General features: G+C 45.0%; 1 protein-coding gene and 1 non-coding gene across 8 annotated transcripts in view; both read right to left on the reverse strand.

Moving 5' to 3' along the window:
- slmapa (sarcolemma associated protein a) overlaps window positions 1–16,837 on the reverse strand; it is a 242,193-nt gene that overhangs the window by 33,416 nt on the left and 191,940 nt on the right. For 5 of the 7 annotated variants that reach the window (XM_070895262.1, XM_070895261.1, XM_070895266.1 and 2 more), the window contains one exon: window positions 15,160–15,222. The exons of the other annotated variants lie outside the window; for them this stretch is intronic. In XM_070895262.1, coding sequence (XP_070751363.1) covers window positions 15,160–15,222 — 63 coding nt within the window. The remainder of the gene's footprint in view (window positions 1–15,159; window positions 15,223–16,837) is intronic. 7 annotated transcript variants of the gene reach the window in all.
- LOC139277824 (U2 spliceosomal RNA) lies at window positions 5,144–5,338 on the reverse strand. The gene has a single exon (XR_011596146.1). It is a non-coding gene; the product is annotated as a U2 spliceosomal RNA (small nuclear RNA).

The raw sequence follows: 16,837 nt of genomic DNA on the forward strand, positions 1-16,837 counted from the left end.
TTTAAAGAAGAAAATTTTCATAACCATCACTGAAATATCAGATTTGAATCAGAATCCAACTCTTAAATGAACCCCTGAAAATATTAAAATGAAATGAAGAGTTGGAAACACAGTCAACTGCAAAACAGCTGAAATTACTTGGATGCATTTCAGTGTTAGTTTCTTTACTCTTGCCCATAAACTAGCCCAGTTTTGAAATTCAATTTCATCTTTAATTAAAAAAAAAAGCATATAGAGCAAAATTCTTGCACACAATTTTCATGAATATTTAAGTTATTGCATAATCCAATATATTTTAGCACTGTTCTTAGATTTAAGATAAAGCTCAGGGCATATAGTTTGGGAATACTAAAACATTGCTGAAATGTTTCAACAAAGAATGTATAACCTGAAATGGTTAGCTATAACCTAGTTTATACGAGAGGAAGTGCTGTACACCTTGCAGAGATGTAACTGGCTGAAGGTTTTTTTCCCCCCATTAACAGGATTTTCAGGCTGTGCAGATCCATGTACTTGGCAAGGAAAATAATTCTTGTTAAAAAATTTATAGACTGCACAACAGATCAAAACAAATGCTGTGGTTATACTGTACCACCAGTCACAGCAGGAGGTCTGCAGCAGGCAAGATAACAGTTATATTGGATAGCTGTGAACTGCACTCCCGCTACAGAGGTTTCTGCATTTGCATATTTACACAGCCACTAAAGTTTTGCGAGAGTTGTCTGCTTTCTCAAAACATGGAAAAAAAATTCTAAATCAAGTCTACAAAAGTGCCCAGAAGTTTCAATGAATCACTTGAGTGCTTTTTAAAACCCAGCTTGACATTGCTCTTGCATTATACTTCATACAATATCAAACCCACTGGACAACTCCATAAAAGGCTGAAGGAGATAGCTGAAATTGGCGGGAGGCTGGGGGATTTTCAACTTGGGCACCAAGTGGATTCAGTATCTGTGGTGTGCCTGTCCACTGGTTTCCAGTGGTGCAAAAACAGCAGGTAGGCAAAGCCCGTTTGGGGCGAGTAAATGCTGGGTTAAATGAGGATGGACCTGCTCCTCCTCACCCCACAAAACTCTTCAACCCCCCCCCACCGCCCCCGCCAAATGCACCTTTTTGGAGAGGTCTCCAGTGTTTACTTTAAGGACTGTCAGTTAGGTTACTGAACACTTGGAGAAAGTGGGACCAGCATGCGCCGTGCATGCGCCACCCATTTCTCCACAGAAGTTGCAATTGGGGCCTACAACATGCGTAGGGCCCTAATTCGCATATTTAAATCGCTTCTCACCTGTTTTGAGCGGAAGTGCTGGGCGCCTATTTAAAGGCGCATCTAAAAATTGATTCAGGCGGGAAAAATGGGTGCATAATGTCCCTACCAGATTTCCTCTGCTGGTCGCCTGCTTTTCAGGTGCGAAACAGGCAAGGTGAAGGCAGATGAATTTGAAGATGAGCAACTGTAAATTCTGTCCACTGTGGAATAATACATTCAACAGCACAGATGCAGCTTTAATTACTGTAAATTCTAGATTAGATTGCATTCTATGCAACAAAAAAAATTTAAATATTTAGTATAACTTTCCCATATTTAAGACAACACAACATGCGCGAAAAGGCAAGACTAATACATCAGACACAATGGCATTTACCACCGACACAATCATTACATCGAAGATTTCAGATTTCACCAGAAAACGTGGCAAGCTGCAAGTTGTGTTTAACATTCAATTGTACAGAGAGCTTGAAGAACTTTTTTTAGCAATACATAAGAACATAACAATAGGAGGAGTAGGCCACCTGGCCCCTCGAGCCTGCTCCGCCATTTAATAAGATCATGGCTGATCTTCTACCTCAACTCGACTTGCCAACACTATCCCCATATCCCTTGATTCCCTTAATATCCATGGACCATTATATCCTGCAATATTTAACTGCCAGACCTGTTCTTTATTAAGCCATGTTTCAGTCATCCCTACTACATCTGGCTCTTCATTACAAATTATTGCCACCAGTTCCCCCATTTTTTTTAAATCAAGCTGCTGATTACATTGCTGTATAGGCAATTTAATTTGTTTTTTATTCATTATTCCCCTCAACTTATTTTTAACAGTAATTTTATACTTATGTTCTATAACTGTATCTGTTCCCCGACTGTTTGTTACCCTTATTCTTTACCTTGGTTTCAGCTTTACTCTCATCTCCTATTTCTTTTATCTTCAGGTTTATGTTATTTTCACTAGATCCCTCCCCTCATCTTATGTTACTTGGACCTGACATACAGCTCTACTCCTATAGCAAAAAAATAAATTGTCAAAACACTTTTGAAAGACACCAGTGCCCGTTTTAAGTGTTACTTAAGGTACATAAGAAATAGGAACAGGAGTAGGCCATTTGGTCCCTCGAGCCTGCTCCGCCATTTAATGAGATCATGGCTGATCTGATCATGGACTCCGCTTCCCTGCCCGCTCCCCATAACCCTTTACTCCCTTATCGGTCAAAAATCTGTCGATCTCTGCCTTGAATATATTCAATGACACAGCCTCCAACTACTTACAGGAAGGAAGGCAAGCTAACATTTCTACTAGACTAACATTATAATACACCACAGAAATATTTGCTTCAGAAAAAGGAGTGTTAAAGTGGGTTCTAACTTTGATTTAATTGTTGGAGATTGACTGAAAACAATTTTGTAGCGAATGCATCCAAGTCCCCATCACTTGCACCGTTTCCGCTTACTCCAGACAGCAGCCTATAATGGTCAATCATAGGCAGTCCCTCGAAATCGAGGAAGACTTGCTTCCACTTTAAAAGTGGGCTCTTAGGTGACTGAACAGTCCAATACAGGAAACAGTCTCTGTCACAGATGGGACAGTCAGTCGTTGAGGGAAAAGGTGGGTGAGGAGTCTGGTTTGCCACACGCTCCTTCCACTGCCTGCGCTTGCTTTCTGCATGCTCTCGGCGATGAGACTCGAGGCGCTCAGCGTCCTCCCGAATGTTCTTCCTCCACTTAGAGCGGTCTTGGGCCAGGGATTCCCAGGTGTTGGTGGGGATGTTGCATTTTATCAAGGAGGCTTTGAGGGTGTCCTTGAAACATTTCCTCTGCCCACCTGGGGCTCGCTTGCCATGTAGGAGTTCCGAGTAGAGTGCTTGCTTTGGGAGTCTTGTGTTAGGCATGCGAGTCAGACATGCGAACAATGTGGCCTGCCCAATAGAGCTGGTCAAGTGTGATCAGTGCTTCGATGCTGGGGATGTTGGCCTGATCAAGGACACTAATGTTGGTGTGCCTGTCCTCCCAGGAGATTTGCAGGATCTTGGAGACATCGTTGGTGGTATTTCTCCAGCGATTTGAGGTGTCTACTGTATATGGTCCATGTCTCAGCCATACAGGAGGGCGGGTATCACTACAGCCCTGGAGACCATAAGCTTGGTGCCAGATTTGAGGGCCTGATCTTCGAACTCTCTCTTCCTTAGGCAGCCGAAGGTGCACTGGAGGCGGTGTTGAACCTCGTCGGCGATGTCTGCCCTTGCTGATAAGCAGCTCCCGAGGTATGGAAAGTGGTCTACGTTGTCCAGGGCCGCGCCGTGGATCTTGATAACTGAGGGTGGGGGGGTGTTGGGTACTGCTGTGTCTGCTGTGTCGCGGGGTCAGGTTGGTGGAGAACCTTTGTCTTACGGATGTTTAGTGTAAGGCGCATGCTTTCGCACGCCTCGGTGAAGATGTTGACTATGACTTGGAGTTCAGCCTCTGAATGTGCGCAGACGCAAGTGTCGCCGTGTACTGTAGCTCGACAACAGAGGATGGGACGGTCTTGGATCTGGCCTGGAGGCGACGAACATTGAACAGTTTCCCACTGGTTCTATAGTTTAGTTCCACTCCAGCGGGGAGCTTGTTGATGTGAGGTGGAGCATTGCAGCGAGGAAGATCGAGAAGAGGGTTGGCGCAATGACGCAGCCCTGCTTGACCCCGGCCGGATGTGGATTGGGTCAGTGGTGGATCCGTTGGTCAGGATCATGGCTTGCATGTCATCGTGGAGCAGGCGGAGGATGGCGACAAGCTTTAGGGAGCAGCCAAAACTGAGGAGGACGCTCCATAGTCCCTCGCAGTTAACAATGTCAAAGGCCTTTATAAGGTCAAAGGCGGTCACGCACAAGGGTTGGTGCTGTTCCCTGCATTTCTCTTGCAGTTTTTAAAAAAAATTTTCGTTGCCAATTCTTTGTCAAATCACAAACGCCAGAGGTCACCTTGGGCCATTCAAGGATCACTCTGCGCCAATGCTCTTAGCCAAAAGGCCTAGAGCCACTGCACCGTTCCTGGAAGTACTGCAATACCAGGTTCGTGCCATGGAGGTGGATGGGTCAGGCCCCCCACACACCTCCGTGGAGGTGGATTTTTTTTTTTTTTTTAAATTCATGTCCAATCGTTATCCAATCGTTACAATTCTTTGTCAAACACCAGAGGTCACCCTGCACCAGTCAAGGATCACTCTGCGCCAATGCTCTTAGCCAAAAGGCCTAGAGCCACTGCACCGTTCCTGGAAGTACTGCAATACCAGGTTCGTGCCATGGAGGTGGATGGGTCAGGTCCCCCACACACCTCCGTGGAGGTGGATGGGTCACCAATCCCACCCACCTCCTGTTTACAAAAATGTAAGCATATACCTTCCTGACCAGGGAGAAACCACCCGGAAGTCATGGTGGCTGGTCAGGTTAGTTATGCAGATCTTAGCCAAAAGGCCGAGGATGGGTCAAGCCACCCCACCCACCTACCTCCTATTTCCAAAAAGCATAGGAGAACCACCTTCCTGATCCAGGGAGAACCACTTTGGGGTCATGGTTACTCCCGATCTTAGCCGAAAGGCGAGAAGCGTTGCAGTTGTCGCACCGTAAAGATCATGTCCGTTGTACCTCATAGTGGACGGAATCCGCACTGTGACTCCAGAAGGAGCTCCTCAGCCACATGGAGAAGACGGTTGAGGAGGATTCTAGCGATGACCTTCCCAGTGGCTGATAACAGGGAGATTCCTCTGTAGTTTTTTTTTGAAATTCGTAGCCAATCGTTCCAATTCTTTGTCAAATCACAAACGCCAGAGGTCACCTTGGGCCCATTCAAGGATCACTCTGCGCCAATGCTCTTAGCCAAAAGGCCTAGAGCCACTGCACCGTTCCTGGAAGTACTGCAATACCAGGTTCGTGCCATGGAGGTGGATGGGTCAAGCCACCCCACCCACCTCCTATTTCCAAAAAAGCAAGCATATACCTTCCTGATCCAGGGAGAACCACCTTGGGGTTATGGTGGTTACTCCCCTGTCAGGTCAGTTACGCATGATCTTAGCCGAGAAGCGATAGATTCCTCAGTAGTTGCCGCAGTCGGGCTTGTCCCCCTTTTTTTAAAAAAAAAGATGGTCACGATGACTGCATCTCAGATCTCCCAGCATGCTCTCCTCCTTCCAGATGAGAGAGATGAGGTCATGCCAATTGGTCAGCCAATGTGTTAGAGGCAAGGCAGGACTTGTGACCAAACAATGCATTTCTCAGCAAATAGAGCAAACAGCAAAGCAAACCAAGTTTCTTTACGCAGCACAGACTTTATTTAGAGAGAGTCTTTACGAACTGGAACAAACAACATTTGTGCATAAAATCAATCTCCATCACAGCAGTGTGGTCTCCAGGCGCAATTGACGGGTGAATTGCCCAATCATATCCATTTTGGTTGGGACTGGTGATGTCACTATATGCAGCCAACTATTTACCATTACCATAGATGTCAATTACAAGTACGCCATTTAAACTGCTGACTATTTTGGGCAGCTGTTCGCACCTCATTAAAGTGCGATTACCTGTCATTAAGTCCTTTCAGACATCTCCGCCGCCTTTAGGCACCCGCTGAGGCATCTCCTGCAATTGCTGCTTACATATACCCGAGGTGGTGGCGAGAATGACCAGAGGGGAAGCTGACTAGACCGCTGCATACTTCAGCCCCATTCAGCTCTCCATAGCTGAAGACGGCAAAAAGCTTCCACCTTGCATAGCTTGTCTACAGCCATTGAATTCAACTGTCTTAATAACTTTAGTACACCCTGAATATTTTCTGAGATGGAGGATGACGATTCCCTTAGTGAAATGTCTTTGTTACACCGGCCACAGTGTCTAGCAGGCAAATTGTGTCAACACCAGTGCGTCTGCTATACATGATGGGGACTATATTACCTTTATAGAAATACATGACTCAGACTTGTACTACAATGAAGTATTTAAGTAGGTATTGTACTACAGGGATTAAGTGGCTATTGCAATTATGCTGTCCTCCCCCTCCCAACCTTCCCACGACAACACGAGCCACCAGATGATATATTTTCATTAATCTTTTTAAATTGGAGACATTATAATGATCCTGCCATGGTCTTTGATGCTCAGTTTTTAGTGAAAGTACAGACACAAGTTTAATGTTTTGGTAGCTGCGACCTAAGAAGTCAGCCTCATTGATGTTAGCGAACAAAGAGTATTTTGTGTTTCTTTCATTTATCAGTCTTTGAAATCCTATAAACCATGGTTATCTAAACACAGTTTGTTCACACGTGAATTTTAGTACAAGGAAGTGACCACCAGTGATTTTGACAAAGTTACTGGTAATGGCCCCAAGTTTCGACATGATTTGCTCCTGATTTTTTTAGGAGCAACTGGTGTAGAACGGAGTATCTTAGAAATCGGAATTCTCGCCATTTAGTTTGCTCCAGTTCTAGTCAGTTAGAACAGTTTCACTTTGGAACAGAATTTATTTTTCAAAAGGGGGCGTGTCCGGCCACTTAGGCCTGTTTTCAAAGTTTTGTCAGTGAAAACTTACTCCAAACTAGCTTAGAATGGAGTAAGTGAAGATTTTTGTACGCTCGAAAAAACTTTGTCTACACTTTAGAAAATCAGGCATAGGTTACAAATCAGGCGTAGGGAATGGGGGGGGGGGGGGGGGGGGGGTTTAAAAGGGAAGTTTACAAACATTAAACACTTCAGTTTTACAAATAAAGAGCCATCATCAATAATAAATGATAAAAACATCAATAAATCAACCAATAAATCAATCAAAAAAAATTAATAAGAAATAATTTTTTTTTAAATCAATAAATAAAACATTTTCTACTTACCGACTGCAGCACCGGGAGCCCTCCAACAGCGTGCTGGGATGCCCCCCCCCCCCCCTCCCAGTGTGTCTCTGTCAGTGTCTCTATCTCTCTGTCTGTCTGTGTGTCTCTCATTCTATGTCTGTCAGTGTCTGTGTTTCTGACAGCGAGGGGAGGGGGAGAAGGGGGGGTAGAGGGGGAGGAGGGGGTAGAGGGAGGGGGAGTAGAGGGAGGGAAGGGGTGTAAAGGGAGAGAGCGGGGACCAGAGGGGGGAAGGGGAGATGGGGGGGGGGGCAAAGGAGATGGGAGGGGGAGGCAAAGGAGATGGGAGGGGGGGAAAAAGGAGATGGGAGGGGGGGAAAAAGGAGATGGGAGGGGGAAAAAGGAGATGGGAGGGGGAAAAAGGAGATGGGAGGGGGGAAAAAGGAGATGGGAGGGGGGAAAAAGGAGATGGGAGGGGGGAAAAAGGAGATGGGAGGGGGGAAAAAGGAGATGGGAGGGGGAAAAAGGAGATGGGAGGGGGGAAAAAGGAGATGGGAGGGGGAAAAAGGAGATGGGAGGGGGAAAAAGGAGATGGGAGGGGGAAAAAGGAGATGGGAGGGGGAAAAAGGAGATGGGAGGGGGAAAAAGGAGATGGGAGGGGGAAAAAGGAGATGGGAGGGGGAAAAAGGAGATGGGAGGGGGAAAAAGGAGATGGGAGGGGGAAAAAGGAGATGGGAGGGGGAAAAAGGAGATGGGAGGGGGAAAAAGGAGATGGGAGGGGGAAAAAGGAGATGGGAGGGGGAAAAAGGAGATGGGAGGGGGAAAAAGGAGATGGGAGGGGGAAAAGGAGATGGGAGGGGGAAAAAGGAGATGGGAGGGGGAAAAAGGAGATGGGAGGGGGAAAAAGGAGATGGGAGGGGGAAAAAGGAGATGGGAGGGGGAAAAAGGAGATGGGAGGGGGAAAAAGGAGATGGGGGGAAAAAGGAGATGGGAGGGGGAAAAAGGAGATGGGAGGGGGAAAAGGAGATGGGAGGGAAAAGGAGATGGGAGGGGAGATGGGAGGGGGAAAAAAGGAGATGGGAGGGGGAAAAAGGAGATGGGAGGGGAAAAAGGAGATGGGAGGGGGAAAAAGGAGATGGGAGGGGAAAAAGGAGATGGAGGGGGAAAAAGGAGATGGGAGGGGAAAAAGGAGATGGAGGAGGGGGAAAAAAAGGAGATGGAGGGGAAAAGGAGATGGGAGGGGGAAAAAGGAGATGGGAGGGGGAAAAAAGGAGAAGGGGGGGGAAAAAGAGATGGGAGGGGGAAAAAGGAGATGGGAGGGGAAAAGGAGATGGGAGGGGGAAAAGGAGAGGGAGGAGATGGGAGGGGGAAAAGGAGATGGGAGGGGGAAAAGGAGATGGGAGGGGGAAAAAGGAGATGGGAGGGAAAAAGGAGATGGAGGGGGAAAAAGGAGAGGGGAGGGGGAAAAAGGAGATGGAGGGGGAAAAAGGAGATGGGGAGGGGGAAAAGAGATGGGAGGGGAAAAGGAGATGGGAGGGGAAAAGCATGGGATGGGAGAGATGGGAGGGGGAAAAAGGAGATGGGAGGGGAAAAAGGAGATGGGAGGGGGAAAAAGGATGGGGAGGTGGGAAAAAGGAGATGGGAGGGGAAAAAGGAGATGGGAGGGGGAAAAAGGAGATGGGAGGGGGAAAAAGGAGATGGGGAGGGGGGAAAGGAGATGGGGGGGGGAAAGGAGATGGGGGGGGAAAGGAGAGGGGGGGGGGAAAGGAGATGGGGGGGGGAAAGGGAGATGGGGGGGAAGGATGAGGGGGGGGGCGAAGGAGATGGGGGGGTGGCGGCAGCAAGGAGATGGGGGGGGGGCAGCAAGGAGAAGGGGGGGGGGGCGGCGGCAAGGAGATGGGGGGGGGCGGCAAGGAGATGGGGGGGTCGGCAAGGAGATGGGGGGGTCGGCAAGGAGATGGGGGGTCGGCAAGGAGATGGGGGGGTCGGCAAGGAGATGGGGGGGGGGCGGCAAGGGAGATGGGGGGGGGGGCGGCAAGGAGATGGGGGGGGGGGGGAAGGCTGAACGGGCCGGGCCAGTCCCCAGCACCAGATTTACAGGTAGGTGGCGTTGGGTCGGGTTGGGGGAGCGCGGGTCGGGGGGGGGGGGGTGGTGGGTGGGAGGTCGGTTCGGTTCGGGTCGGGGGGAGGGAGGTCAGGTCGGGTCCAGTCCAGGGGCGGGGGAAGCGGGAGTCGGGTCGGTGTCGGGTCCGGGGGCAGGGGGGGGGCAGGAGTGGGGTCGGGTCCGATCCGGAGGCGGGGAGTGGGAGTCGAGTCAGGTTGGGAGGAAGCAGGAGCTGGCCGTGGGAGGAGCCTTATCCACGCCGCCCCAGTGAGGCCATTCGTTCAGGGCTAGGGGCTGCGTGCTTTGGGCCCCTCCTACACAGTTTTGGGCGCCTGGAGCTACTGCACATGCGCGCCCGCTGTAGCGCGCATGTGCAGAGGTCCCGGCACTGTTTTCAGCGCAGGGACCTGGCTCCGCCCCCTACAGCTCCTACTGCGCTGCGCCGAGCGGCAAACGACCTGCAGGGTGCTGGAGAATCTGGAAGTTTTTTTTAGGCGCACTTTGTGGCGTGAAAAATGGGCGTCCAGGTCGGGACTGCGCCGTTCTAGGCGCGGCTCGAAACTTGGGTCCAATGAATGTAAAGTTTATAATTAGAGTTGACGATTAATGGAGACTCAAAATGTTACTTTTTGGAATTTAACAACCAAAAGTAAAAGATATTTAATAGATATATCAAGTTGAGGACAGTTTAATAGATTAAGAAAAACCATAATTTAAGCTGTGCTAAACTGCATCTGTTATATCTGATGATGGAGAAGGGGAAGCATTTGTAATTCTAATGGAAGTTACTCATCCAAGATGTGTTTTAATAATAGTTATCCACAACATGTATTTATACTGACAAAAAATGTATGTAACAGAGGCAAATAGTAGGATAAATTCACACATTCCTGCACCACATCAACTCTGATTGCTGATTAGGGGTTGAAGGCACGTCAGATTACATTTAAAAGAAACATATCATTGCACGTACAGGAGATAGATGGGTCACTCTGATTGGAGATCAACTGAGGTAATGGTTTTCACCAAGGTTTGGTTCTGAAGAAAAATGTCAGATTACAGACTGACTGAAAAATAAAACCGGATGTAGCAAATAATTAATTTAGTCCCAAATATCTTAATTGGAACAACTATTTTTCCTTCACTTTTCAATCAATCAATCACTCTATATCACATTCTGAAAATCTTGTTTGATCCATGGCTCCCACATGGCCCAACCATAATTATTAAATAGATACAGTAACATGAGCAATTTCAACTACAGTGCATCAGTCTTTTCACTTGTTCAAAATAGTTTCCTCACAATCTTATGAGTACAGATGCAACTTTATTCCTTAAAAAGTAGATTCACGTTGAGGAATTAGGAGTTGAGTCACTACACAGACCTAACACTGTTGTACATGATTAGGGGTAGAAGTAAGTTTAGATTTCACTGCTAATGATAGAGGACAAGTAGAAACTTAAGTGGCAGTAATTCCCATAGCTTACTGGATGTTTGATACCCATTTTATTTCAAGGTTACTCAAGAGTTCATGAATAAAACAAGACAGCAGCTTCAACCGTCTCATTTCCATGGTAAACGTAATAGATACTTGACAAAGTTGGTGCCTTGTTGTAGTGCATTAGTGCTCCAATGCACTATACTGCAGTATCAGGACACAGATTTATATCAGATTTTCCACAACTCATGCTCATGATTTTTCTTATAGTGCCAGGGTGGCATCAATAGGCAGCTAGGTACTTTACCACACAAAGTGAAGGAGGAAATTAAATCAGTGTGGCATATCACATCTCAAAGAGGGAACAAAGGTTTGAAAGCAGGTAACCTGGGTGTCCTCTACAGAGGGATATGGTACGTGATCCACAGGAGCTAGAAAGGAGAGGTTGGGGAAACAAAAACATTGGCAAAATGAAGCACAATGAGTTAGCACATTGCCTTTTCATTTCTATGACCAGGGCTTGAACTTATCAAAGAAGAGTTTGTGCTGAATCTGCTTCAAGGGTTTTGGGTAAAATGAGCTTGGCAATCTTAATCTAAGTCTTAGGGGAAGGATGTCCAAAATACAAAACTGCCCATTGTTTTATATTATTAATAGACTGTCTTACTCAGGCCACAAGGATTACTGGTGTGCCCTCAGCCTTCGACATGGTTGATCACACCATCTTCCTCCAACGCCTACCTTTCGTTGTCCACCTGAGTGGTAGGACGATCCTTGCCTAGCTCCTCTCTTTCCTAGCTAGTCGTGGCCAATCTCCTGCAATGGCTTCTCTTCCCGTCCCTGCAGTTAGTTCTGGAATCCTCCCAGGATCTATCTTTGGCCCCTCCCTATTTCTCATCAACATGCTGCCCCCTCAAGGATATCATCCAAAGACACAACCTCAAGCTACGCTGATGATACCCTACCTCAGGTAGCTCTGCCTCACCTCCACTTCTCTCAACCCCTTCACTGCCTCAGTGTTGTCAGACTGCTTCTCATCTTGGATGAGTTGAAATTTCCTCCAATTAAACAATGGAAAGACCAAACCCACGGTCTTCAGCCCCGACACAAACTCTGTTTCCTAGCCACTGATTCTAATCGTCTCTCTGACCACATACGCAGGCTGAACCAGACTGTTCGCAAGAGATATAGCGACAAGGGGTCATCAATTTCAAACAGACACCAAGGGTAATGGGAGGAGTTGGGATAAATTTATTTATTCAGAGTTGTCGGGATATGGAATGCATTATCGGGAATAGCTGAAACAGGCACCTTTACATCTTTTAAGGCAAAAGTGGATAAATATTTGCAACAGAGGAAGATATAGAGCTACGAGGAAAGAGGAAGGTAACAGAATTACTTTTAGATTGCATTAGCAAAGATGGGCCAAATGGCCACCTGTGTTTTAACAGACCATAGTTCTCTGTCTCAATACTAAATTCAGATTACTGTACCTGACAGCCACCATGCCTGTGGCTAAATCAGCCATCCACATTGGAGTGAGACTACTGTGCTGATAACTAAATTGGCCATTCACACTGATGGAGTGAGACTACCACTCTACTGCCCATCAGGGTCAAGTTACAAGAGGTTTTCTGCTGTGGTTCATGCTCGTCGAGAACTTGACTGACCATCAAAATATTTGACTTATAACCAAGATAGCTCGAGAGAAGAAACGTTCATACCATCAGTTCGTGCTAAGTTCCAAACCTAGATCTGACAGTTTGCCAAACATATTTACCTTCTTTAGGATACATTTAGGCAAAATATAAGAAATAGGAGCAGGAATAGGCTTTTTGTCCCCTCGAGCCTGCTCTGCCATTCAATAAGATCATGGCTGATCTTCTACCTCAATTAGACTTGCCTACACTATCCCCATATCCCTCAATATCCAAAAATCTAGCGATCTCTGTCTTGAATATACTCGAAGTCTGAGCCTCCACTGACCTCTGGGGTAGAGAATTCCTAAGATTCACAACCCTATGAGTGAAGACATTTCTCCTCATCTCAATTCTAAATGGCCAACCCTTTATTCTGAGGCTGTGACCACTGGTTCTCGACTCCCCAGCCTGGGGAAGCATCCTCCCTGCATCTAACCTGTCAAGACCTGGAACAATGTTGTATGTTTCAATGAGATCACCTCTCATTCTTCTAAACTCTAGAGAATATAGGCCTAGTCTACTCAATCTCTCCTCAGGAGGACAATCTCCTCATCCCAGGAATCGGTCTGGTGAACCTGCGTTGCACTCCCTCTATGGCAAGTATATCCTTCCTTAGGTAAGGAGACCAAAATTGTACACAATACTCCATGTGTGGTCTCACCAGAGCCCTATAGAATTGCAGTAAAATGTCTTTACTCTTACTCAAATCCTCTTGCAATAAAAGGTCAACATACCATTTGCTTTCTTAACCATACCAACATTACCACAGGCCTTCACCAATCAAACTGATTACCAGAAACTCCACAAGAGCTTGTTTGAGGGATAATCCAGAGTATATGGGGACACTTGAAATAGACCATAACATTTCTCTTGGCAGATGTGAGATGGTAGCTTCACATTTTGCAAAGTTTTAAAATGTGTAAATAGTATTGAAATGCTTTAAGAAAACCAATGTACTGGCCCTTGGATGAATTTTGGGAGACATATCTCATAACACAGACAATTAAGTTATAAAAGCTACCATCTCATATTTGATAAATATTTTAATTAAATTTCCCACACCATAGCGCAACCACCACACATAACCAAAACAGAGTAATGACTGTGAAATTTGAATGGGAATCTGCTGAACCTACATTACCACAGATGGGCAAATTACTACTCCAAAAAGGGAAGCTTCACTATTAAACAATTTCTTCGAAAGATTTTCCCATAATTAAGAAATTTAACAAGCTTCCAAGTTGTGACAAACTTGAATATCTTTTTTCCAGACTACAGTTTAAACGCATCTAAAATCAAAATGAAATCTACTTCGAACACCATCAAAAAAAAAATCAAGAGGCTTTCCACACAGCAATTGTAAGATCAAAAGAAACTTGGAAAAATGTAAGTATATAAACACCTTCATAAGAGCAGAGAAAGATCTATGACCTGAAATGTGTCACATTTTTTTAGGGTCACAAGGAGGGTCGATGAGGGTAGTGCGTTTGATATATGAAGTGTATATGGAGTTTAGCAAGGCTTTTGATATGGTCTCACATGGCAGATTTACTTTCATGACCAAAGTCCATGGGATCCAGGGCAAAGTGGCAAGTTGGATCCAAAATTGGCTCAGAGGCAGGAAGCAAAGGGTAATGGTTGATGGGTGTTTTTGTGACTGGAAGGATGTTTCCAGTGGGGTTCTACAGGGTTCAGTACCAGGTCCCTTGGTTTTTGTGGTATATATCAAGGATTTAGACTTGAATGTAGGGGGTATGATTGAGAAGTTTGCAGAAGATACTAAAATCGGCTGTGTGGTTGATAAAGAAAAAGAAAGCTGTAGACTGCAGGAAATCATCAATGAACTGATCAGATGGGCAGAACCGTGGTAAATGGAATTCAATCCCGAGAAGTGTGAGGTAATACATTTGGGGAGGGCTAACAAGGCAAGGAAATACACATTAAATGATTGTACCTCGACACTTCTCAGTGTCCTAAGGGACCTTGAAGTGCATGTCCACAGATCTCTGAAGGCAGCAGGGCAGGTAGATAAGGTGATTAAGGCGGCATACGGAATACTTGCCTTTATTAGCAGAGGCATAGAATACTAGAGCAGCGAGGTTATGCTTGAACTGTATAAAACACTTGTTAGGCCACTGCTAGAGTACTGTGTGCAGTTCTGGTCACCACATTACAGGAAAAATGTGATTGTACAGAGGAGATTTACAAGGATGCTGCCTGGACTGGAGAATTTTAGCTAAGAGGAAAGATTGGATAGGCTGGGGTTGTTTTCTTTGGAACAGGAGGTGGCTGAGGGGAGACCGGAGGTGTATAAAATTATGAGGAGCTTAGCTAGAGTGGATAGGACGGACCTATTTCCCTTAGCAGAGGGAACAACCACCAGGGGGCATAGTTTTAAAGTAATTGGTAAAAGATTTAGAGGAGATTTGAGGGGAAATTTCTTCACCCAGAGGGTGGGGGTCTGGAACTCACTGCCTGAAAGGGTGGTAGAGGCAGAAACCCACATTTTAAAAGTACTTGGATATGCACTTGAAGTGCTGTAACCTATGTGGCTACGGACCAAGATCTGGAAAGTGGGATTAGGCTGGATAGCTCTTCGTTGGCCAGATGTGAACACGATGGGCCGAAATGGCATCCTTCTGTGCTGTAAATTTCTATGATTCAATGATTTCATGAGAAAGTTTGTATATTATTCATGATCAATTCAGTGTTTAAAAATAAAGGATTGGGGCCAAATTTCTTTTAAATCAGAAAATAGCCGTCAACAATTGCCACATCAAGGAGGCTTGTATTGTGTCAGCTAACAAATGAATACACCCTATACTTACACTTGAGATGATCCAGCTCACTTTCATGTTTTCTGCTGGAGGCCCTCGCCTCTGCCAAGAGGTCTGCGGTGGGGTGAAGCAGAAGAGAAGCAGAAGAGCAGTGCAGATGAAACAGAAGCCAGCAAACATAGAACACAGAAAAGCAAGAAAGGCTGCGTGAGAATGAAACAGAAGCCAACATGAAAGCCTTATCCCTTAAAGTGCTGGCTCATATCAGTCATTAAAATGGGAGAATGCGCAGACTTTAGAGTTCCACGTAACAGTTATTTTTCCACATTTAATTCAAATTCAATAAAATGTATACTAAAGGTATAATTACAGAAGGATCTTCTCCAATTGCATACTTTATGAATAATGGTATGCAAAGAATACAAGCCACATAATGGTCATACATTTTGCTCCTTGTAGCCAAACGGAGTGCTCATAAGGTTTCTGCCATGTTTGATACACACACACCCAACTGTGATTGTGTGCTGTGAGTAACCTATCAAATATGACTGACACTTGTTTGAAGTATTTTTGTGCCTTAATTTTAATTTGTGGCTTTATATTGGAACCAATTTTAATTCCAACTTGCTGGGATTGAAAATAGTGCTGCTTCTTTGGGCTATTTTACTTTGGTCATGGATGACCAGAAATTAAAATACAATGGACAATACAAAGGTGAGGAGCAAAACATGACTTGAATGCACAGTTAACAACCACCATTTTTTGTACTGCCTTAGAGTTCCAGAGCAAGACCGTTAATACAGCAGATTATGTGACAAGTCAGGACAGAACAATACACGTACACAAATATGCTTTGGCCACAGCAATTTAATAAGTGGTACATGGACCTCCAACCCTACTTTGGAGTGTTTTATTTTTGAGTAAGGGGAGGGAAGGGCAAAGGAGAAGAACGAATAAAGTGAAAGTCACCATCTGGAGTGAAACAGCAGCTCTACACTCAGCACTGAATTTGTAGTTGCACCACCAGCTACAAATCTGCATTTGCTGAGCGATTTATTGGGGCTTTTCATACAGTAAATACAATGACCAATTCTGAATAATTGGGAGTGTAGACAATAAATGTACGGTATTAATAAACTACACTAAGGTTAATGGAAGAGATATATCTCACATTGAAATTTTCACAAAGATGTATGAAACAGATAAGTTATTTTTCTTTAATTTGTTACCAACTTTAGAGATTATATAAATGACTGGAAGATGGGCACGTATTTGCATAATTGTATAAATCTGCTTGAACCTTTTAGTGGGCAGGTTTTATATTGAACACAGAAGAACAATCTTAATTTCTCTCCACAGCAAAGGGAAGGGAAAAAAAAGACAATGATATCCAATTTAAGCAACAAATTAATTTGCATCAGCCTAATAAAAAGACTTGTACTTAATGGAAATTGTTATACTAGCAATAATTAAGTTAGTAAAAAAAAGAGACTTGTTTAAGCATTTGCTTGCATAGCATTAAGAATGTGCATGCATAAAATTTGCAAAACATTTTATGTTATTGTACACATTTCAAAAATTACTATTTTTAGAATGAATTAATTTTACAACTTTGATCGCTAGATATAAAATAATACTGCCAAAATAACAATGCAACTTCACTCAATCTCAACAAATCACTCACTCCCCCAGCAGGACTCGGTTTACTTAAATGGTGATTCAAGTAGTC

The sequence above is a fragment of the Pristiophorus japonicus genome, chromosome 12 (genome assembly GCF_044704955.1).
Source record: "Pristiophorus japonicus isolate sPriJap1 chromosome 12, sPriJap1.hap1, whole genome shotgun sequence".
Classification (NCBI taxonomy): Eukaryota; Metazoa; Chordata; class Chondrichthyes; family Pristiophoridae; genus Pristiophorus; species Pristiophorus japonicus.